The sequence below is a fragment of the Pararge aegeria genome, chromosome 1 (genome assembly GCF_905163445.1).
Source record: "Pararge aegeria chromosome 1, ilParAegt1.1, whole genome shotgun sequence".
Taxonomy (NCBI): domain Eukaryota; kingdom Metazoa; phylum Arthropoda; class Insecta; order Lepidoptera; family Nymphalidae; genus Pararge; species Pararge aegeria.
In genome coordinates this window covers 8,879,974-8,905,287 of record NC_053180.1, presented here as the reverse complement: position 1 = coordinate 8,905,287, position 25,314 = coordinate 8,879,974, and the positions used below count along the sequence as shown (strand labels likewise).

The 25,314-nt window shown below is 36.0% G+C and overlaps 1 protein-coding gene across 1 annotated transcript in view; it reads right to left on the bottom strand.

The window, feature by feature from the left end:
• LOC120635950 (uncharacterized peptidase C1-like protein F26E4.3) overlaps positions 1-654 on the bottom strand; it is a 55,554-nt gene extending 54,900 nt beyond the window's left edge. The window contains exon 1 of the mRNA XM_039907194.1: positions 352-654. Coding sequence (XP_039763128.1) covers positions 352-362 — 11 coding nt within the window. The 5' untranslated portion in view covers positions 363-654. The remainder of the gene's footprint in view (positions 1-351) is intronic.
• Between the last annotated feature and the right edge of the window lie 24,660 nt (positions 655-25,314).

The following is a 25,314-nucleotide window of genomic DNA, read 5'->3' as shown; positions in this document are numbered from 1 at the left end:
AAACAATAAGCGAGCAGATTTGTGTCATCTACAGCACAAAACTTTTCTTTGCTACGCTACTTATATCTCTTAAGGGAAAATTTACATCTACTGTCACAAGCTTGCCCTTGAGAACAGATACTTTGAAATGAATTTCTAAATACTTGTTAATAAATTATTAAAATTTTACCTATTACTCACATTATTTGTTTTCAGTTAAAGGTCTTTTATTTAAATTAGGTGTTAGGTTAAGGAAGAAGCTGTACTTGAAGATTCTAGAGCAAGATCCTGTTAAGAGTAGCTCATACCTAACAAATTAACATGTGTATCCCTTAGAAACCCTAACAATATGTAAAATGCCATTGTACTTACATATTCGTCATGTTAGCTTTTGTTGCTTACAGCTTGAAGCACAATCAAAGAAACTGAAGAGCGAAAATTCAAATGAGCGAAACTTAACAATTCAAAATATTCGAAATACAGATTATCTACGGATTATAAACTGCGCATATTTAATTTAAAACAAAACACTGGCAGGTGACAAAATAGTTCGCGACTTTATTCCATACAAATAAATTCGTTGCGATCACTTCGCGCGTTTGTTTGAATTTGGAACGCGAAGGCGTGAGTTCGATCCGGTCGTCGCAATGAAACTGAGGCTGGCGTTAGCGACCACCTGGTTTAATATCACCGCAAAATATACACATATCACAATGTTTGTATCGCTTTGTACCTTTATTAAAAAGTATGCGATAATTCGAATGCCTGATTCACGCAGTTTCTCGTAATGGAACATTGCAGATAATTCTTACCAGAAACAGGCACTTCAATTATTATTGTTATTCACAAGAACTGCCTCACTGGTCGAAAGCTTAGCATGTTTTACTACGGGTCACGACTTCTTAGATTCGAGGGCAAAAACTGTTAGTCCAGAGTTCAACAGTCCAGGGTTAGGAAAGTAACGCTTCCACTTGATTCCTGGTGCTAATCAGTAACTATAGTGATCATAATCGACAACCCTCAGTCCTACTCTCATGTCTCCCCATATCGATCTCATAATATGAGAGAGAGAGGGACTGTGCTTAGCAGTAGGGCCTTTATAGGCTCGCAACTCACATAAGCTAAGGCATCTAGGTAAGTAACTTTAAAGTTAACACGGCTAAGTTGCTAAGTAGCTGACATGAAAGTAGATACACGGATAGATAAACACTTTATTGCGCACAGAAAAGAAACAACACAAAATATTAGGAAAGAATGAGAAGATCTTAATATAAATTTCTGATTTCTTGATCTTATTTATTACCTTATTGCTAAAGCAATCTCTTCCAGACAACTATGATTTAAACTATTGCTAAAGGGTAGCAGTAGCTTTAGCAATATATATATATATATATACATATATATTTGTAGCAAAATAACACAGAATTAAGAACAGTATGAAAAAACCACTCCACTTTAGTAGGGTTTCTCGAATAGGCGGTTAGTCATTTCACTCCATTTAGCAGTTGACAGTAACTATTTTATCTCTTATTTTCTAAACGTTTACCATAAAATGGGGAAAATGGGAAAATTTGTGAGCTAGCAACATTCCGCAGGTGTGAAATGATACTTGTGCTGGATGTTTTGCACTGCATGCGAGAAAAGCTGTATGATTTTAAATCTGTACAAAATAAGTAATTCGAAATGAATAATTTCTTTTAGTGCATTATTTTCCTTGTTTCGCCTGAAAGGAATAATTAGGCCAGTTAATAATATCATTAATAATATATTGGTATATCATTGTAATATAAGAATAATAAATAAAACTTTATACACGTTAATCAGTGAAAGTAGCTCCAGAATTCGTTTCAGCTACCTTTCAGCTTGCCTTAGAAATAGAGCCCATTTTGTTCCTTAGGCAAGCATCTGCATCTCGTTAGAATAATGACGATATTCCTTTTAGAAGTAGTTATTTCATTTATTTAACACCATCACCTAAATATATAAATATATAATAGGATGGATTGTTCTGATACGATAAGTCCTATGCCGTAGAAACTCAAGGTTTTTTCTTTCTTCTACACGTTTTAAAATAAGACCGATGCCTATTCTAAGCAATACCTCATTTCAAAGGTACAGTTCCCATTTCCCAATTCGCTTATAAACCTACTGCAGCGTTATTGTAGTAGTAGAACTTTTTGTCACAGAGCTTGTCCGGGGAAGTACTGCCGCTATGCATATGGATTACATATGTATTACAAAGTAGTATTGCAATGCTGTGTACGGGTCTGAAGAGCATGGTTTCCGGTGTACTTAGTTAAAGGCACATAACACCTACGTCTCAAGTTAATGGACACAGGTCGGTATGCTGCCCATCTTAGTGTTGCCTTGTTTATTGGTTAGGTTAGGTATATGTTATTGTTTTCCACTTACCATCAGGTGAGCCATCGACTTGGTCTGTCAACTAACACTAAAAAAAGACACCCACTTCAGGCCGGCAACCGTAGATCGCACGTAGGTACCCCGTTTCCATCGACTAAGTGTCAACCCTTAACTATGGGATTAACGAACCATAAAACCAATCTAATTGGCACAAAGGCATCATTGACCGAATAATGCCAATCATCCCATTACTAGGTATCAATAATTAAATTAATGTAATTGCTTTTGTGAGAATATGTAACAAAGACTCTTTCAGCTTTTGATACAAGGCATACCTAGGTGCGACTTAATAATAGGACTAAAAGAACTTCACAATTCGACTTCCATGTGTTATCCATACCAATATAATAAAGGTTAAAGTGTGTCTATATGATTATTCAAAATTCAAAGAATTCGAAAATTATTTTATTACAAGTATAACTACTTAAAATTAAAAGCACTTTTGTAAAAGTTAACATAGAAATAGTAACATATTAACCCTTTGCACCACTCGCTAATTTAAGCCTCACAATTACATTCGTGGGGAACTAGGTCCCCCATGTATATAAATTGACTTTTAGGAACCTGGTTACAATAATAAATATACTATGATTTTTTTTTTGCTCCTTGTTTCATATCACATGTGCATTATGAGCATACGCATTTATATGTTGTCGCATCTCCCAGGCATGGCTTCCGTACAAAAGCGCTAGTCAAACAACTGTTTTGTAGACTGCCTTTCCTGTTAGTTGTCATTCAGTACATCATCAGTCGTCAGACAGTCTGTCGTGGGTCGGTTGTCGTAAGTCGGTCTGTTGTAAGTCAGTCTGTCGTAAGTTAGTCTGTCGTTTATCGGTCTGGCGTCAGTCGTCAGTCGTGAGGTTATCATCAGTCGTCAATCAGTCTGTCATGAGTCAGCCTAAAAACTGTTTTGTCGACTTCCTTTACTGTTAGTCGTCATTCAGTATATCGTTAGTCGTCAATCAGTATATCGTCTGTCGTCAATCAGTCTGTCGTCAGTAGTCACTCATTCAGTCTGTCGTAAGTCAAACTGGCGTTAGTTATCAGTCAGTCTGGCGTTAGTCGCCATTTTGTCGATCGCCAGTAGTCATTCTGTCGATCGTCAGTCGTGAATCAGCCTGTCGTAAGTCAGTCTGTCTGTCGTCAGTTAGTCAGTCTGTCTGTCATCAGTTAGTCAGTCTGTCTTTCGTCAGTCAATCTGTCGTCAGTCAGCCTTATTAGTAGTAAGCACTGCGTAAGTTAGTTTATTTAGGGTTGTAATAACAGCGGCGGAGATTAGAATTCCAGCTAAACTAATCTCAACTTTTCCCGCAAAAATATACGCAAAATAGCTTTCCTTTGTATGCATATTTTCTACTAAAATTAGCGAACCAAAATAACTTCCGCACTTTGTTTACGAGCTAGGAATGAATGAATGCTATTTCTGACAAGTACGCGAAGAGAGGTACGTACCATATGTTATTTTAATATACTTAAAGCCGTTAATAAGTAGGTACAATGATTGCTCTGGTAAAGAAAACGCCCAAGAAGGTAATAATATCTATGGTTCTGGTGTTTATCTATTTAAAAGTCCTAAAAAAAATCATCGGTCATCAGACTATAAATAAACCATATCTTCTTTGCTTTACGGTAAAGCTCAAATGCGGATGGCGGGCTAAGTCCGCTCGCGCCTTTCCTTGTTTGCTGGAGTCAAAAGTGTCGCAGCGTTATATTCAAAAGCCTATAACCTCCGCCTTCACCTTTTTTTGAGTTTGTTATGACCAATTCGACTGGTAGAAGAAACCAACAGACAAAAGAAACAAAAAAAAATAACTCTTGATTTTAAATTAAGTATACTTAGATTATGGATCAATAATGTTCTTTAGTAATATTTCATCAAATTGGCCCTGTTGTTGGGTTTTAGGTCTATAATGCTCTTTAGTACTCTTATATCAAATTGGCCCTGTTGATAAGAGCTCATTATTATATCAATGGAGTTCATACTCTTGCACTAGGATTAAGATATCTTCTTTTTTTAAGCTAGAATTTAGACGTTGATTGCTCTCCATTATGGTACCAGACCAAAGAAAATTCAGGAGTTAAAAATTTCCAAACTTCCTGCAGGACCCGGGACCTCCTACTTATAAGACTACAGCACTCTATTGCATGGCAATTTACAAATTTTATATATTTCAAACTCTACAGTCTTGCTTATTATTGAAGCACATGAACTCTATGGCCTTCCAAAGAAAAGAATACAAATTAATAAATCGAAGCTAATCAAACATTGATTGCCCCCAATAAAACAGCTGCATTGTTCGACTCCGACACACTTTTTCAGACCTTTTGCACTTTAACCCAACGTCAGCAACGTCTTCGAGTCTGCAATTCAAACATTTCAACTGTTGACACTTTGTTGCCTTCACAGGACCCGTTCATAGGATTGTTTTGTCCGGTAACGGGTTTTCTACCATCAGCAGTATAATTTTAATATTGGTGACCTTTTCGCAATTACAAACTTTATTTTTAAGAGGTTTCGCTTCTATATCTCAATCGATATATATCTCAATCGATATAGAAGAGAAACGCACAATGCGCGTATTTGAGTTCACTTAAAAACATGTAAGAAGTAGTAACTTATGTAGGTGCAAAACATTCTTAGAGATACCTACATAAGTGAAAAAATGGATTTTCGTAAATTATATATGATTGATTTATTCGGGTGTCGAGGATTATGGTAAACTAGCGGTCCCTTTGCCCGGATATATGCTGTCGCGTACTTTTATTTACAACATTTAAAGGGGAACTACTTTGTCATAAATGTTTTTTTTGAAACTTTAACCGTTTATCTAGCGCACGCAGCGGAAGCTCTGAAAAGAAAAAAAAACCGATTTCGAAACATTATTCATTCGTGATGCTCCTATTGGTCTTAGCATTATGACATATAGCCTTCCTCAATAAACGGGCTATTCAACACTGAAAGTATAAAAAAAAAAATCTAATCGGATCAATAGTTCCTAAGATCATCGCGTTCTAGTAAACTCTTCAGCTTTATATATTAGTATAGGATTAAGCTTCATAACACTTGCCGATACTCAATGCATTCAATATCATTATCAACCCTCACTACAGAACACGGGACTCGGAATGAGAAAGCATCAGGCCGTAGTCCACCACGCTGGCCCAAACCGGATTGGAGACTCCACACGCCTTTGATAATGTTATGAAGAACTCTCAGACATGCAGGTTTCCGATTTTTTCCTTCACCGTTAAAGCAAGTGATATTTTAATTGCTTCAAATAAAAACGCACATAACTCCGAAAATTGAGGGGTTATTATTTCACGAACACATCGTGAAATAATAACACCTATGCGTCAACAGATCGCCCGTTTGCATAAGTTATTATTTTCAGGCACTGCTTTAGTAGCTTATCAGCCTCTGCAACCGCAATTCTGGCAATATTCTCAGGATTATTAGTGATCCATAAAATCTCAGGACACGTCATAGAGCGTCATGAGTTCGAAAATACCTACTTCTAAGTAATTATTATATCATTTTCTCAGAAACCGTATATCTATTTGTTTGTAATACCTAGCTATTATTATATATTGTTGTGTTTTGCGGTAACAACAATCAAATCGCAGATGTTTTTCATTATACTTGGAATGCAATTCAATAGTTTCAATGGTCTATCCGAGGTCAAATATAGATCAAAAAGCCATTTGTCACACTAATGTCTCATGTTTTATGAATTTATATTTCTGATGTCATGTAACAATTAACCGTTGCATTTATTTATTTATTTTGGCTCAAGAAGTCGGGTGCGAGGTTATGGTTGCGACGTGATAGAATTATTTTGCGTTTTATCGTCATAATTATGGATTGTGATTTTATTCACAGATGGCAGCACATTAAAATGACAATACCTTGTTTTTTTTTATTCCACTACAAGTTAGCCCTTGACTGCATTTCACTTGGTGGTAGGTGATGATGCAGTCTAAGATGGTAACGAGTAACCAGTTAGGGAGTACTTATAGCAGCTATGTTAAACCTAAACCCCTAATTGGTTTCTACGCGACATCGTACCGGAACTCTAAATGGCTTAGCGGCATGTCTTCGTCGGTAGGGTGGTAACTAGCCACGGCCGAAGCCCCCCACCAGACTAGTCCAAAGAAAATTTAGAAATTATAAATTCCCATAATGCCCCAACCGGGATTTGAACCCGGGACCTCTGAATTAAAACCACACCTCCCTCCAAACACCGCTTATCACTGCTCCAGGCAGATCATTAAAATTTGCCATGAATGCCATATATTATGATAATGCCTTCTGAAACGTTACCTTTACCAATTTTCTTTACATAATATTGTGTTACACAATATACCCCGGCCAACTACGTCGCGACAGTCGCGTCGTCCGCCTACTCTGTTACTTCGTAAGCGCGACTCCTAAACCCCATAAAAAAAATTCAAACGACGTGGTGGGCCGTAGATTTGTATGGGACAAAACTTTTCAAAATTTCAAAAGATGTATGCGAAGCTGCGAGCCGCTGTATAAATTTTAAAATATTATTACATGTACAATATTATTTTAAAATTTCATGAGCCCTCTTTTGGCAACTTGTTGGAAGAATGTCTGAACCGGGCATAAGGTGAGATCATTTCACTGAGAATACAATAAAGAAAAGTCTATGGTTGCCTAATGCAGCTATGACGTCAGTGAATGCCGAGCTTCCAACTATTTATAGTTCTGATGGATCATGGACTGGAACACATTTCACGCTCATTGAAAAGCCCTAATTCAAAGAAAAGCACATTTACAGTGGTATTTTTGAACCAGCTGTACATAACTGCAGTAAAACCTTCGTTTTCGCCGGTGCGGTGGACGCTTTAGTTTCAACCTATTTATAGGCGCTTATGCTGATCGGAGTCATTTCGCGCCCATTGAGATTCAAGTATGAATGAAATATTTCTAACGATGTATTTTAAACAATGACGGCAGCTAATAGCAATTTCTACCGCTAATAAAACGTTTCCTAAAATTATGACACTATTCTGACTAGGTTTTATTATCTATCTATCTAAATTAAAGTCCACAATTGGTGTGGATGTGGAAACGATTTTTTTTTTATGTAAATATACTACGACAATACACACATCGCCATCTAGCCCCATAGTAAGCGTAGCTTGTGTTATGGGTATAGCTGATGAATTTTTTTATGAATATAATACACATAAATACTTATAATATACAGATAAACAACCAGACACTGAAAACATTAATGTTCATCACACAAACATTTTTTCAGTTGTGGGCATCGAACCCACGGTCTGGGACACAGAACGCAGGGTCGCTGCCCACTGCGCCATCCGGTTGTCTAAACAAAGGAAAACGAAAATTACATATTTTTATTTAATTTTATTTGTTTATCTTTACTGGATTTACTTACTTGTTTATCTTTTGGTTAATTTTTGTCAAAGTATCTATGTATATATATAAAAAAGAGAAAGTGTGTGGGTGTGTTCCGTATAGGCTCCGAAACGGCTGGACCTGGCGAGTAATCCTGTACAGTTTGGTGACGATCCTATTTTTGAACTGTCACACTGTCAAATACAGCTTTTATTTACTATGATGATATTCTGTATGTACATGGGTGTAGATAATGGTCTTCACCCGCTCGAGAAGAGAATAGAAGATAATGAATACGGGAAGAAATAAATGATTTAATATATTATGAGACTTAAATTAAAAATTTAATGATGTAAGTTTATTGTTTAAATAAAATAAAGCAAAATCTAGCCGGCGAAGCGGGCTGGGTACGCTAGTAACAAAAAAAAGGCCGAAGCTTAAACTTCTTAAGCTGTCCTTTAATCTTTAAATCGTTAAATAAAGTATTGTGATTTTCAGAAGGCTCAGAGTTACTCAGCGGGCGATGGTCCAGCTATGCTAGGAGTAAGTATCTCTACGTGATCAAATCAGAAATGAGGAGATCCGCAAGAGAACTAGACTTACCGACATAGCTCAGCGAGTCGCAAAGCTGAAGTGGCAATGGGCCGGGCGCATAGCTCGGAGAACCGATTGACGTTGAGGTCTTTAGGTGCTGGAATGGCCACCCCGCACCGGGAGCCGCTGGAGGCAAGCGGCCCAGGACCGTGGATTGGGGAACTCAGTTATATATTTTTATTTAATGGCAATAATTGAATTACTGAGCAGATGAGCCACCTGATAGTGAGTAGAAACCAATCGCCTAATCCTCTAAGTACACCGGCAAACGCGCCATCCAGATCGTAACACAGCAATGCTGGTTGGCAGCAGAAATAGACATGGTGATAGTACGCACTTCCCCGTACGGTCTGTCACAAAAAGCTGTACTAAAATAATAAAATTAACCTTTTCCATATTCCTTATATTATTATTCCATATCATGTCCTACGGAAAATCTTGTTATGGGGTAAAGCTGCTGATATCGAAACTATATTTATATTGCAGAAAAGAGCTGTACGATCAATATATATACTTAAATCACGCGAATCCCTCCGTGGGAAGTTTAAAGAAATAGGTATACTTACTATAGCTTCACAAAATATTTATAATAATATAGTATTTGTAAGACAACATATTAGTCTTTATAAACAAAAAGTGGATATAAACAGTCGACTTACAAGAAATGGTCATAAATTAGTGACATCTGCATATCGTCTGCGAAAGGTACAGAAGTCATTTGTGGGATTGAGTATACGCTTTTATAATATGATAATTTTGGTAATTTTGAACCTAACAATGCATAAGTTTAAAGAATATGTTAATACACATTTATTAAATATAAACATAAATATTACAGCGAGGTTACTATGCTATTGATGAATTTCTTAATGACAAGGTTGCTTGGAAGCATCTGGCTCCGCTTTCATCTCTCACAAAATAGAAAAATGAATGTTAAAATGTAAAATGTAAATTGTTGATGTTGGAAAAGAGCGACTGCTGAGTTTCTTGCCGGCTTCTTCTCGGTAGAATCTGCCTTCCGAACCGATGGTAGAGTCACTACAAACAGGCAGACTTGACGTTTCAAAAGTGCTTATTTTAGCCCTACTTGAAATAAATGAATTTTGAATTTTGAATATCGGGTTCAAAAGATTTCGCCGACCTCCCCTGGCGCAACGGTGAGCGCTGTGAATTTAAGTAGAAGGCCCCGGGTTTGATTCCCGGCAGGGGTAATTGGAATTTATAATTTCTGAATTTTCCCTGGTCTGGTCTGGTGGGGGGGCTATGGCCGTGGCTAGTTACCATCCTACCGATAAAGACTGGTCTGGTCTGGTGGGGGGGCTATGGCCGTGGCTAGTTACCACCCTACCGATAAAGACTGGTCTGGTCTGGTGGGGGGGCTATGGCCGTGGCTAGTTACCACCCTACCGATAAAGACGTGCCGCTAAGCGATTTATTGTTCTGGTGACATGTCGCGTAGAAACCGATTAGGGGTATAGTACAGGATAGCCCGCTACCTGCATCTTAGATTGCATCATCACTTACCACCAGGTGAGATTGCAGTCAAGGGCTAACTTGTAGAGAAAAAAAAAGAAATTAGTAGTTAGTTATGTACCCAAATTCGATATAACCAAAAATCTCATACTGTAGTCTGACAACATTGTAGTATCTATCCAATTTAAGTAAACATTTAGGTTTAATTTTTTCTGAAGCCGGTTTTTGTACTTATTCATTTGAAGACGCAAAAGTAAAGTATGTTTAAAGATAATCCATTATGTAATTTATCTTCGGCCTGAAGAATAAATTCATATGTCCTGAATACCTGAATGGTGATTGCAATAGTTTATAAAAATAAATACGCTTGCGCCATTCCGAATCGAGGCCACCATTAGGTTCAATATAATAATCATAACGCGAACAATATTATTCATTTGTAATCGTACGTTACCTGTTTAAATAATTGTATATGGAAATCGAATTTTTCATATTTTTTTTGGTTTTTCATCCATTGTATGATCTGTGCAAGGATCTTCTTTGAATGAATGAATATACTTTTATTGCACACCACAAAAAAATACATAGAACAAAAAGGAAAGTATAACAAAACGACGTATACAATTTGGCGGCCTTATCGTTAACATAGCAATTTCTTCCAGGCAACCAATGGCGAAGATAAAAAACAGTTAGGTGGTGCATATATACATATACCCATAAATACATATTACATTACTTAAATATATTCATAAATTTATAAAAAACAATATTTGTAACTGAAAACAAATAAATAGTTTGGTCGGTTGTCTTTGGTCAGTTTTTAGCCCTTTTTTTTTTATTCCCTACAAGTTAACCCTTAACTGCGAGATGAGCTGGAGGTAAGAATTATGCCTTTAAAATGGTAGCGGGCTCACCTTGTCTGGTCCTGACCCTCAGCTTCCTTTTTATGATACTAGAAGTTAGCCCTTTTGTTGCTCAGTCAAAATTAACCCACCCAAAAATCGAGAAATGTTTTTAACTGAATATTAAGTCAAATATTTATTAATCCAATTAGATACATAGATAAACATAGATGGCACTATTACGCATAGATGCTTTAATGACATGCAAAATATGTACATAGTAGTGCTACTCACTAATGTCTACTTAACCTTAAACTACAGCTACGAGCCCTGGTCTAATAACAAGCCCACAACAAACTTAGCCGGGTGATCTTTTTCTCACATTTTCATTTAAAAATATTTAAGAAGTAACCTGGTTAGAGCAACACACACCCAAGCTTTTTTATCCTTCTTTGCCTGCCAAAATAAAGCATTCGAATTGAGCTCGAATAATTCGAGCACAATGCAAAATCATGCCATCAATTCGGTCACGCGTATTCCAGTCATTAAAGAAATTACTAAGCGCCCATGTATTTGAATTAAACGATCAACGTAATAATATGCGTGATTAAGCTCATTGAAACTCATTATTTACTTGCCTGTTTTAGTTCTATACCTATAAATACCATATCATCATCATCATAACAGTTTAATTTTAAGCTTTTCTGTGTCTGTGTGTTTATATTTATATTATAAGTAGTTATGTAAATTATTCATTAAAATATGCATTAGTGATCTTAGTACAACAAACACAAGCTACGCTTACTTTGGAGCTAGACGATGTGTGTATTGTCGTGATATATTAATTTATTTTAATCTCTCAATTTTAATATTCTTTTGTGTATGTGTGTGTATCCCCGACCCCCGACTTGAAATTTAATTATTTTATTATTTATTTTATTTTATTGTAAACCCATTACCGAACTACAACAGTGCACGGGCCTCCAACTGAGAAGGCTTTAGATACATAATGATAAACCGGAGTTATCCTTCTTTCTATGTCTGATTCATATTTCTCTTATTACAACTTGGGAAAGTAAAGGATCTTTTTACTAGAACGTGACCAGAACTTATACTTGTAGCTTATTTTGTATCATACCAACCCTATTATGGAATAAACCTACGAAGTCCTTTTAAATGACTTTTATAGGCTTAGGATGATGTTGATGATATCATCATAATCACGAGTATCTGTCAGTACATTATAAAAACACAAACAACTCTCCAGTCGACAGTCTGTTATTATAAATGCGAGATGATCACCATACTAATTGATTTATGGACTCTGTACGAAGGGCCGATAAGTGATGCACTGACGGGACCAATTTTAATTTATGGCGCGTAAGTATTTACATTTCTTTCATTGACCCCCTCTGGCATTGCTTAGTGTGTTTCGAATGTACACATGCAGATAAGTCACGTAACATCATGTTATCGAAATCGATATATCTTGTGGTCTAGTAGTAGTGGAGCTCTTTCTGTGCTACTGCTCGTCCGGGGAAGTTCTACTGCCATGCTCATATCTGCCGCTAACAGGTATTGCTGATGTCTTCCGATCTGAGGGGCGTGGTTGCGGATGTTATAATAGGCTCATGAGGCTACCTACGCCTTAGGTTGATGGACACAATATGGCACGTTGCAGGAGTTCTTCCTGGCATGCTCTGCGAAGTGTTGCGCCGTTTATGGGCGACAGTTTTCCACTTATAATGACTTAACAGCACCAGCGACATTGCGTTTTGTAATTCAAATTGATGCGAGGATCGCGCGAGTCTTATTTTATAGTTATAACTGACACAACAAGCAGATTACCTTATGGTAAATGGATATCCACGTTTCAAACAAGAGCAACATGCATGCAACGTCCTAAAATGTACCGCCCTGTGCTGATCTTTAGAAGATTTGACGTTTATGGTGACGGATATATTATGATACATTTATCCCGAAAAATAAATGGTACCCGCTGGATAGCGGGATGCGGGCGAAGTGGCGAACAACATAAATTAATTTAACGTGTTAATTTTGACAGCTTAATAAAAGCTTTCCATACAGTTTATCGAGTGCATTGTGCTAAATCGCGCGATGATTTCGGGCATCGCCGTCACGCGGTCAAAAAGAATTGAGGCACCATTTTATTTTACTAAACAATTGGTTTACGTATCACAAATTCTCAAAATTATAAAAAGTAAACCAATTACATCGGTCGCTCACGAAGGCTCAGAGTCACTCAGCGGGCGATGGAGAGAGCTAGACTGGGAGTATCTCTACGTGATCAAATCGGAAACAAGGAAATTCGGAGAACTAGAGTTACCCACATAGCTTTACGAGTCGTGAAGCATAAGTGGCAATAGCGGGGAACACAGCTCACCGATGGACATTTTGGTCCCAAGTTCGGAAGGCAGATTCTACTGAGAAGAACCGATAAATGGCTAGTTAGGTCATAGATTAAGAAGAGCCGTCATCCCAAGAATATGTTTAGGTAAGTCGCAGGTAGCCTGAAACAATCCCGGGTAACTCATTCTCCAGTAATACGCAAATGCATAGATTAGCGATTACTAATACCTGCGCTACTAGCTAATACAATTTCGACCATGAAGAATCTTACGTCAAGAAACAAATATTTATCACACTCGAAATAGTTAGCAGTCTTGGTTATGATTTATTTGCTGGATTGTCATGGACTGAAAGAAATTGTTTTTAGTTTTCCTATCGGCCATCTATGATAATGTTATTAATGTGAAAGTGTGTATGTTTTTTTGTTACCTATATTCGGCTCAACTTATGATGATGAGGTGATGATGATGATGAAGCGGTCATTTTAGTATTTTACTCGCCGTTAAAACCTTCCGTAAACTTCCACGAATATCTCAACTTTTCAAGACCTAAATTAGAACGGGTGGATCGATTTCCACCCGTTCTCAAGGTTTGGTGAGACTAACGTCCAGCAGTTCATTTTTATTTTATGATTATACGATTTTGAATCTTTTGCTTTGTAGCTTTAGCAACAAAATGTAGAGCCAATTGTTTATTTCTTTTGAGTGATCTTTCAAGCGTCACGTTTCAAGTAGCTTTCTAAACAGGTTAAACACTAAGCTCAAGGTAAATTGATATCAACATCGATAGACACAGGAATGGCTATACTCTCACGGATGTGGTTGTGTTGGTTCACAGCAGATAATTCTGATGCCCCTTACATTGCATGCGTTTCGTTCAGAAATTAGATGGGGTAGTTGTAGAGAGGTAAGTTGTCTTCTTCTTTTTTTAGGGGAATGGCTTTATGCGTTCAAAGAGACAAATATTACGCCAATGTTACCTTAAAGAAGAAGAAGAAGAAGAAGTGAACTTGTAAATTGTACTTGTGTTTGTCTGTGGTCAGCCTGAGTTATGAGTTAGTGGTTCTTTCTATAAGTCTTATTACGAAATAAAATAAGGAATTGTTCCCTGCACACTACTTATACTTTTTATACTGTTCAGGAAAGCAAAGCGGGTTTAAAATCCTTGTACCAAATAATTATATTATTAACTTTGATTTTATTAGATTAAGAGATAATAAATATTATGCATAGATATAAGAAGCTTTGGATAGGTAAGTTGTAATAAGATACAAAAAATATGAAGTAGGTATTTTAGATGCCAACTTTGAAACAAGTTTCAGTGAAGGAAGAATTCATAGAAATATATTGTAGGTTTTACTACTCGGTATCGCATATGCTATGTAATTTATATAGAACTCCTTCTTCTTATTCTTTAAGAAAAAAACATTTTATTGTTTAATGATACAGTCTGGGACAGTAGCGGAACAACCTGAACCACCGAACAGTTATAAGACTTGAATTACAAGATTAGAATCGGTACTGTTACATTTCCACCAAATCCGACCACAATGGTCGGACAGAGAAGTTGTAAAGACCGATGACTGTACAACTTCTCTGTCTCAGCGGTGAACGCTGAGGTTTTAAGGGCCTCCCCCTTCGATTTTCGGCAAGGGCAATTGGTGAATTTATCCTTTCTACCTTTTCCTATTAACCTTTAAAACATAGCTATATCTTCTTCTATATAAAAGAGAAAGTGTGTGGGTATGTTCCGTTTAGGCTCCGAAACCGTTGGACCGATTTCAATGAAACTTTCAGGGAATCTCCGGATTGACCTGGCCAGTAATCTTGTAAAGTTTAATGACGATCGGAGCACTCCTTTTTTTGAACTGTCAAACTGTCAAATACAGTTATTATTTACAATGATGATATTCTATTGTTGGGTGTACTTGGTTGTAGGTAATGATCTTCACCCCCTCGAGAAGAGAATAGAAGAGAATGAATACGGAGAGAAATAAATGGTTTAATATATTACGAGACTTAAATTAAAAATTTAATGATGTAAGTTTATTGTTTACATAAAATAAATCAAAATCTAGCCCGGCGAAGCGGGCTGGGTGCGCTAGTAATAAATAAATAAAAAGCATTTCCTATCAACCTTTTAAACATAGCTATAAAATATACCTACAGTTCAATACTGCCGGAGGTGTAAGATATTCAGAGCAAGCCGGGGCAGATTTTCAACCGTGTAAGTTATGTCAGAGCTGCATTTAATATTGAGAAATCTAAAAATAAACTTTCGCACAACGATCGGTATTCATTACAACTTACAAGTAGGTATTCTTACAGCAATAATTTGTAGTTTGCAGACGGACGAACGTCTTATTTACTATTAACATACTTAAAAAGAAAGGAGGAAGTTCTACGTTCGAAAATACTGTATGTATTTTTTTAAGTCCGTTCTCTGTTCTGTCAGTTTTTTCGAAAAGGCAATTGAAGGAAATAGGTCGGTTCCTCAGTATCTTTAGCTCAAAGCTTTAAATGCTGAAAGGCAAGCCATCCGATTTTTTTGCCCAATCCTTCATAGTAGATACGACTATAGGTAGGCGGTTACAAGATAAGAGAACACGGTTACACGGTTACAGAATAAGAGAACCAGCAAACCAGCAATCTATAATCACAGGATAAGGTTAGAGAGCATAGATTAAGTCTAAAGATGTCTACATAACACTCACAACATATTAGTAAGTATATGTGGCTGCTGATGTTAATCCTCCAATATGTTTCTACGTCGGACAAGCTTATTTACGAGAAGCAACATTATATGGAGAAAGTTCCAATTTAAAACCGCCGCTTGTCAGACGAAAATAAAATAAATATCGTATTTCAATTACCCTTATCGCACGCCATCTTGCTTTTCTCGCTTTCTTTTGTCCATATTTTAAATCACAACTGCTACCGTTAAATGCATTAAGAACCTATATTTCATATACTTACATTGCTAAAAAAAATTCAAAATTCATTTATTTCAAGTAGGCCTAATACAAGCACTTTTGAAACGTCAAGTCTGTCCGTGTGTAGTGACTCTACCACCGGTTCGGAAGGCAGATTCTACCGAGAAGAAGCCGGCAGGAAACTCAGCAGTTGCTCTTTTCAAACATCAAAAATTTACATTTTACATTTTAACATTCATTTTTCTATCTTGTGAGAGATGAAAGCGGAGGCGGATGCTTCCAAGCAACCTTGTCATTAAGAAACTCATCAATTGTATAATAACCTCGCTGTAATAAATGTGTTTTAACACATTCTTTAAGCTTATGCATTGGTAGGTCCAAAATTACCTTAGGAATCATATTATAAAAGCGTATACTCAATCCCACAAATGACTTTTGCACCTTTCGCAGACGATATGCAGATGTCACTAATTTATGACCATTTCTTGTTACAAACCTTTATCAATGTAAGAACGTAAACCTAAGATTGCTTTGATAGTAACATATTAAAACTACAGATTATTTTAGAACTCGAATTGTTCCATCGACCGATAGAAACGTCGTGGTTGCTGGTCACAGGGCGGCAGGTTAAAGGCGTGCTCTTTTTTTTTTATATAACACTACAAGATAGCCTGATGCTGCAGTCAAAGATGGTAGAGGGGTAACCTGTTAAGTACTATGGTAGTCATGACCTGGGCCGGTAATGGGTTATAAATGATGGTGCGGAGCCTATAACCCTGTACAATATTTTTAATAAGACAGAACAACTTACCTGCTACTAAAACTCTAGGCAGTGACAGTTGATACTGGGACACCATGGCCTTCGGAGAAAACGCTAAGATGAAACGTTTTGCTAAAGATTATATGGAGTAATTTACTTTTGAAGTATAGTCTAGTCTCTAGTAATTTACTTTTGAAGTCTAAACCGAATTAAAAAGTTTAAATAAAATAAAAATGCATCTTCAATGGGGTCCAAACCTGTTTGTTTGGAAGCTGCCATAGCGACCGGCGAACGATGAAATTAGTATGTAGAAGGCACATAGATGAAGTATGTATGATATAACGCGGATGATCTGACCTAATAAAAAAACTTAACCCCCACTTGACCAGAAGCTGGGTACGCCCATGGTCTACCCGTGTAGTTAAATTAGCTCCTCGTAGTTACGGCAGTGTCTTTAGTCTGCGAAGACCCCTCATTCCTCAAACTCATAATCCAAATGCAATATTCCATCTGCGAAACTGTTCAATGGTGTTATTTTAAGCTACATTCTTGGTTGTAGTGTTTATATCTTCTTTCGTTGCTTCGGTACAATCTTATAAGTTTTAGAATTAAGTAAATTTTTACTTTTTTTTTGTACTTCATTTTTCATCTCATACACCAAAAAATTATACTGTTAATTAATACAAACTTATACCACTAAATTTTTTGTGAGGTTACAAATGTTTTCAATATGGACAATCGAGTCCTGAGTCAGGGATTAATTTGTTATTCTTTGAAGTAATGTGGGTCATATAATTTTAACTTGAACACGTCAGATACCTGCAAATACAGAACGTGACTCATTCAAATCTTGTACAATTCGAGCTCCGCTTCGCTTCATTTCTAAAGTTTCCATTACCAAAACGGCAAAAACGAACCTTCATGATGGGACTATTAAGACTGTCTCATCTCATCATAGACGTCATAGGATCATAGGTCTTAGCGTAGGATCTTTACATAGAGTATAACAAAGCCGCTCTCACTGCTCCGTTTGTACGCTTAGATCTTTTAAACTACGCAGCGGATTTTAATGCAGTTTTCATCAATAGATTGAGTGATTTAAGAGAAAGGTTTATGTGTAGTAAACATGCATATTATAGTTCAGAAAACCCGAAAAATTGTAAGATTTGTAATTCGATGTCGTAATAAACATAGTTTTATGCGCTTACATCTCAAACGCTAAAGCCTTACGAGATAGATCTAATAAATGTAGTATGAAACTGTATATCTTAAAATTATCTATAAAAAAACTCCGCGCCGGTATATGTTTATCATCCAAGGATAATTTAACCTGTAAATCTTTATTATTATATTTGCATTATTACCAAAAAAATATGGGTTATTTACCAAGCTATTTTAAACAATACAGTATTATTACTTATCCATTTAAAAATTACCCTTTTCATATTGGATAGAAGCAGGCGTTACTTTGCGGAAATCCATAATCTATATATATAAAAGAGAAAGTGTGTGGGTATGTTCCATATAGGCTCCGAAACGGCTGGACCGATTTCAATGAAACTTTCAGGGAATCTACAGATTGACCTGGCGAGTAATCCTGTAAAGTTTGGTGACGATCGGAGCACTCCTATTTTTGAACTGTCAAATACAGCTTTTATTTACTATGATGATATTCTATTGTTGGGTGTACATGGGTGTAGATAATGATCTTCACCCGCTCGAAGAGAATGAATATGGAGAGAAATAAATGATTTAATATATTATGAGACTTAAATTAAAAATTTAATGATGTAAGTTTATTGTTTAAATACAATAAAGCAAAATCGAGCCCGACGAAGCGGGCTGGGTACGCTAGTATATTATGAAAATAAGCTTAATTTGCTATACTCCGCGAACAGAGTTGTGTGTGTTGTGTGTGTGAACAGTGTTTGCGGAGTATAGCAAATTAAGCTTAATTTTCATAATACCCTTTTCATCATAAATATTTATATTAAAAAAAGATAGTTTATAATGATATCCTTTTGTATAGCATAGACTAATAATGATCATAACATTATTAATGACTCCATACTGCCCAACACTCTCGCTACACGTCACACGAACTTATTATAAATTAAGTAGGTAATTCAAGTTCAAGTAGGGTTAAGGCCGTAGTCCACCACGCTGGCCCAGTGAGGATTGGAGGACTCCACACACCTTTGAGAACATTATGTTGAACTCTCAGGCAAGCAGATTTCTTCACGATGTTGTCCTTCACCGTTGAAGCAAGTGATATTTTAATTACTTAAAGCGCACATAACTTAGAAAAGTAAGAGGTGCGTGCTGGGATTGAACTCGGCCTACTCGGATAGTGAAGTCGAGCTCCTAACCAATGCGCGATCGCCGCAGACTAGACTACACTACTGCACTAGACTGCACAACGTTACTGTTTAAATTCTTGCCGTGTAGCAACTAGCAACTGTAATTTGAAATAGGAATGTACTTAACTCAATTTTCGAAATAGCCCGTTTTATTGAGTGGCTGAACCTGGCTGAACAAACACCTTTTATCTTTTAACCACGAACCAACGTACTATAAACTTAAAGTGGTTAAATTTGGCGCATGCGCAAAGCTTTGTAGGCGTCGTGGAATTCTGTATGATAGATTTGACGTATTGCTTGTTTTTGTTTCTCTCTCAATTAAATAGTGGTCGATTCGAGACCTGTGTTTACCAGTAACGTCTATTTTCGAAGGTTTTGATCCCAGTTTATTTCGATGTATAAAACATTTGGAATATCTCCATATAATATTTCCTGTAGCAACGTTATAAATTTAAAATGCATATAAAAATTTTCGGAACCGACAGGATTTGAACCTGCGACTCTCTGGCAATCGCGGCCTGAGCGCTTTCTCCAATTAAGCTCGGCTCTCCTATCGTCGATACTAAAATTAGTATATGCCTTTCACATCAGTCTTATAGCGACTGTAGCGGCATCTAGTAGGAAACGTTTCAGTTTCGATCTACTTTTTCAAAGGTCCATCTTACAATGACACACGTTTGAAACAAGAGATGACACATTGCTTTTTGAAGTTATACTTCTTTAGGCGCGTTATGAAAAAATGATGAGAGTGAAATTTTAAGATGCGCGCGCATCTGTGTCACAAAATTAACAGTATGAAGCTGTCTGCTTAACCGCTCATTAAGTCTCGAAAAAAAAGCTACCAACAAAATAGAAATTGAACCTCGATATTAGTCGCGCATGTTGGTACGCTCGTCACCTCTGATCACTGTTTTCATATTTATAATATTTATCAACATGTTTCTAGTTTATACATTCACAACACGTGTTTTAGTTTCATACAAGTGCGAATTATATATGTGCTAATAAATTATATTCAGTAGTGATTTAAATTGAATATTTTGATTGATATTACATACTATTTGTGAATATTAGTGAAAAAAATTGTGCTTATATACTTTTTCAAGTGCTCCAATATAATTGAGGTTAACTATCCGTATGTTTTATTTATTGATATAAATTAAAATACTTTTATTTAATATAATTAACACTAAATATTATTAAATTATTAATGTTAAATACTTATTATCGGTTATTTTTTCAGTTTTGCATATTTTTGTAGTTATACTTACTTCTTTTGGAGCGTTAGGGAAAAATTATGAGAGTAAATTTTTACGATGCGCGCGCACACCGTCACGAAAAACGAACACCCTGAAGTTAGCTATAGTCAACATTTAAGTTTTTCAAAAAAAGTTTTGACAGTGTACCTACACTTTCAATTATCAGTCTGCGGGCTCATTCCAAAATATCAAATTTGAATGTGAGTTAAATTTGGTAGTACGATAATGAGATAACTAGATAATGCGTTATAATAAAACTTTCAATGTAAGTATTAAATACTAAATCTATTTATTGTTAGTGTGGTTTTTTCAAAAAAACGTTAGAATAAGGCGAAAGATAAAATTTCATCTTGTTACTCCAAAGAAGTATAACTTTTAAAGCGTGTACATAAGTACACACACGTAGTTTTTTTTTTACAATTTTTATAATTTTTATTAGTGTTAAGTTTATAACATTGATAAAAAGGTGAAAACACTAATAAAAATTATAATAATTATTTCCTGTAGCATTAGATAACGCCGCGACTTTAGTTGTCAACTCGACCTAGTACCTCCTAGCATGTTCGATTGTTTTATGAACAGACCAGAGAGTTGAAACCATCGCCTATAAACAGAGAAATACTTCACTGGGCATGCAAGGAGCACGTCCTGCAACATGCCGCCCTGTGTCCATCAATTCGAGGCGTTGGCGTAATTACAGCTTTGCTGCTTTGCTTAGCGGCAGAAATAAGCATGGATATTGTACTACCCCGGACGAGCTTGCCACAAAAACCTCCACTACTACTGAAATGTTTATAGCTACCGAGTTCGAATATAATACCTAAAAAAAACCATTCTACATTCCTCATCTCGTTCTAAACCCTAGCATCAACCAGTGGCGTGCACTGGTTTTCTAACCAGTGTATTCATACAGCAGGAAAATTGCATAAAACGACAAAAATCCTCCTCTTATACGAGTTATATATAAATTTTAGGGTAAGCAGTGCTTTTGTGCATGTATGAAGTGCACGCCACTGGCACCAACCGCAACAGTTAGTCATAAAGAGAAATTAGTCTTTTAAATTTCTGTATTTCAAGACAACCTGATCGAGCGTTCTTTCTTAAATTATTGATATGTCAACTATAAGCTGTTTAGTGCTAGTTAAGCCGCGACAAAAACGGGAGCGACAATAAATAGTATTACGAAAATTCATTTTGTATCATAATATTTCATTTCATATTATGATGCATTTTTAGGTTTTAAAACAATTTTTAATATGTTATTTTCGTGCCTAGTTCGATCATCATTTATCATAAATCATCAACACAATAATTATTGTGAAAAATGACCAAAGAACGCCATTACGCGCTCCAATCCAAAATAAATAATACGGATAGGGATTTGTGTATTGTATCTGTATAACAGAAAATCGATTGGCTTCTTGGATGGAATTTGGCGTAGCGTAGCCTTTGACATGGCAAAGAACATGGGCTACCTTTTATCCTAGGAAATAAGTTCTCGCGGGAAAAAAAAAAATCAGCTAGTTCTTAATAAACAAAATAAGCTTTTTTTTGTATCGCATTTTTTTTTCTGGACGGAAAGCACGAGGATTTGTCGTTCATGGACGATCTCACCGCTGCGTGTGCTAAGCATAATTTTAGGCAGCCTAAAGATAATCACATATGAAACAGATACGCAAAACCATAATGAATGACATTGAATTTCAAAATGTATCATCACCGCACCCACAGCTGATGTCACTACGGGCGAGGACCTTGATACCCATGTCACCTTGACTGAGTTGTTAGCAGGTGCAAAATGCACCTTTTGTTGTAGTAGTTACATACTACACCTTCAGAGCCTTGCCTTATTAATAGCTGTGGCACAACGTTGGAATAGTTATACAATGTGTTTTTATTTGAGAGATGCGTATACCCCGTTGACGTGGACACGTTTCTTTAATTACGCGGTTAGTATATAATAAGTTTTTTATCACACTTGCGCGTAACGTGGCTTGCTCGTAATTAGCTAGGCGTGTTTTATTTAAAATTACCGTACTTTTATGACCGGATGTGATGACCGGATTAAGTTTAGATTGTACATAACTGCAAGTTATATGTACGGACCATTATTAATTTAGCCGGGTGATTTATTAATATTTTTTTTATTTATTTTGTATATGGGTTTACCTAGTCGTGCCATTTTTCTTAATTAATATTTTGTTAATATTTTCGCTTTTTGGTCTATTGTTAATAATTTAAACTGTCCAGTTTAAATGAGAAAGTAGAGCAATACTTAGTTCGCCAGGAATAATCGATAAATCGAGGCACGAACCGCCTAAAACTACGAAACTTTTATGCAGTGGAAAAAGAGCAAAAAAAAGGTTCTTTGATTTAGTTCTAATTCATTTATTCCATTAATAATTATTATCCATTAAATTTGCTATTCTATCTGTAGCTATTATCTGTATGTATCCACATTAACCATATTTCCGTGCGTTTCACACATTCCAATGATGTAATTTTAAATACTACGATCTCGTCAGATTCCTGACTGACTGCATTTTTCCTTATGCGTTAATTTCGCAGGCTAATTTGTATGTTAATTTTATACAAATAATAACAGAAGTCCGTTGAGATGACGCATTGACGCCTCGTTGGTATTAGAGGGCATTGAGTAATAATGTATACTAGAGTAGTCTTGTCCAAGGAAACTATGCGAACGCCGGAGCGGCAGTCACGTGGATGACAATAATATCATTGAATAATGAATTGATTCGATTTTCTTGAGTGATTCATACCGTCTATCAGTATACAGGAAGTCATTGAAGTTGATCAATGTTAAGTGACTTAGGAAAACGTCAGTGACGTCAGTACACGGCGTGAAAAGTTTATGCCTTGTGGTGACGGCAGACCAGCATACAGTTGTCACCACCTTCTATTAGCGGGTGTTGTACGAGGCGACTAAGGAATCAGTTATCAAAATAGGAACATCTGAAAAAAAATGTCAAAGGTACTTGCAACCTCACTGTCGGCGGTTACTTTATTATCATTAATAATTAATTCAAAGTTTACGTCACGAGATTTAGCTTTCCCAGTTTCATTATTAACAAGTATAGCGACTTAGCATGAAAACAAACGTTGAAGAACGTTTGTTTTCATGTTCATGTTTGTATGTACAGTACTTTTTTACGTGTTGGAGGAAAGTTGGAGTATGGTTATATTGTTTTTCACCATACAGCTCATACAACTTATCCCCACTTTTGTATATGCTAATAGTGACCCAATCGCTTAACTTTATTTTTTTATTGCAATCTATATATATTTATTTGAAATTGAATATTTTATTAAATTCATTTTCTATAATATTATAGAGCGTACCTTAAAGGCTGTCGGGGTGACCGTCTTTAAAGACGATGATGAGACGAAGGTGATTTACCTTTGAATCGTGTCAATTTACTCTTAGTTATCAGCCTACACTTGACGATTGTATACAAAAAAATGATCAATTTTTATTTATATTATTCAAAACAGTAATTTATTGGTCTTTAGTTTTTCACTATCGATTTACATAAGATATCACAGTTAAGAACAATATTATCTAAACATGTACTAAGGTTGCTGTGATTCTAATAGGTTCACTAAAAGCATAATTCAAATAAAAACATTTAAATAAGTTAAGCCAACCTAGTCGTAGTGTCATTATTTAGTAAAATATCAACATTATAATCCCCACAATTCAGGTATAATTTAGAAATAAAACAAATTTCAAACAACCAAAATACTCCTCAATGCCTCCACATTATATACTATTATTTATTATATCCTAAAAGTTTAAAAATAACTAAGAAAATCCTTCTTCAAATTTTCGTTGACTTAGTAATTTTTTTCTATCCAGAAAGTTACACTAAATCGTGTGAAGCAAAGCGGACTACCGTTAAGTCTGCACCATGGTCAAGATTCAAGAATAACATATTTATTTTTCTCGAAAGAAAAGAATATCAATAGTATAAGTTATTTCAACCTCATTCAGCAGCACTCAGCATCTTAAGATAAAATCTGGCCCAACGGTGAAGATAGTTCATCAATGATCCATAGCTTATAACTGTCCACTGCTGGACTAAATCCTAATGAGGCTCCCAATGAGGGTCTGCCCATAATCCCCACAGCGGCGGGCAGATAGGTTGGTGATCGCAGTAGATAGTATAGTAGCAGCAAAGAAGACGCTTCTGCCGGCTCTAAAAATTACTCGGCGTTTGTGTAAAATGCGGTGAAAGCATATTATCTTGCACAATAATGTCGACTTATAGTACCTTGATTATGTTTATTTTTATTATCTATTATCTACTAGCTATTGCCCGCGACTTCGTCTGCGTTTGATTTTGTTTTTTGATGTGGCATTAAATTTAGTTGTAGATCTAAAAAAATTAAAGTATGTAGTATCGCTAAGCCTTAAATGAGGGGTTTGCTGCGGTCCGCTGATGAGTTCTGCCCTCTATCTCCAACCACAGTTAAGGCAAAATTAAACACATATACACCCTACATACATATATATATATAACCTCTATAGTACAAAAATAATTATTTAAATCGGTTATAATTTGTCGAAGTTATGGTGTTAAATCGTCAAACACTCATCCCCTCTCCCAAAGGAACCGAGCTTAATGTCGGGATAAAAAGTATCCTATATTACTTCTAACACTTCCAAAAATATGTGTACAAAGTTTCATGAGGATCGGTTCAGTAGTTTTTGCGTGAAAGCGTAACAAACAAACTTACATTCACATTTATAATATTAGTAGGGATAGGGATAGGGATAGGGATATGTTCATATTTATTTATGTATGATTGAGTATATATTAGTTTATTATTTTATATTTATTTAATATATTTTTCTTATTTGTGCAATTTTGTTTATGTATTTGTATTTAGCTATGTGAATGTAGGTTTACAATA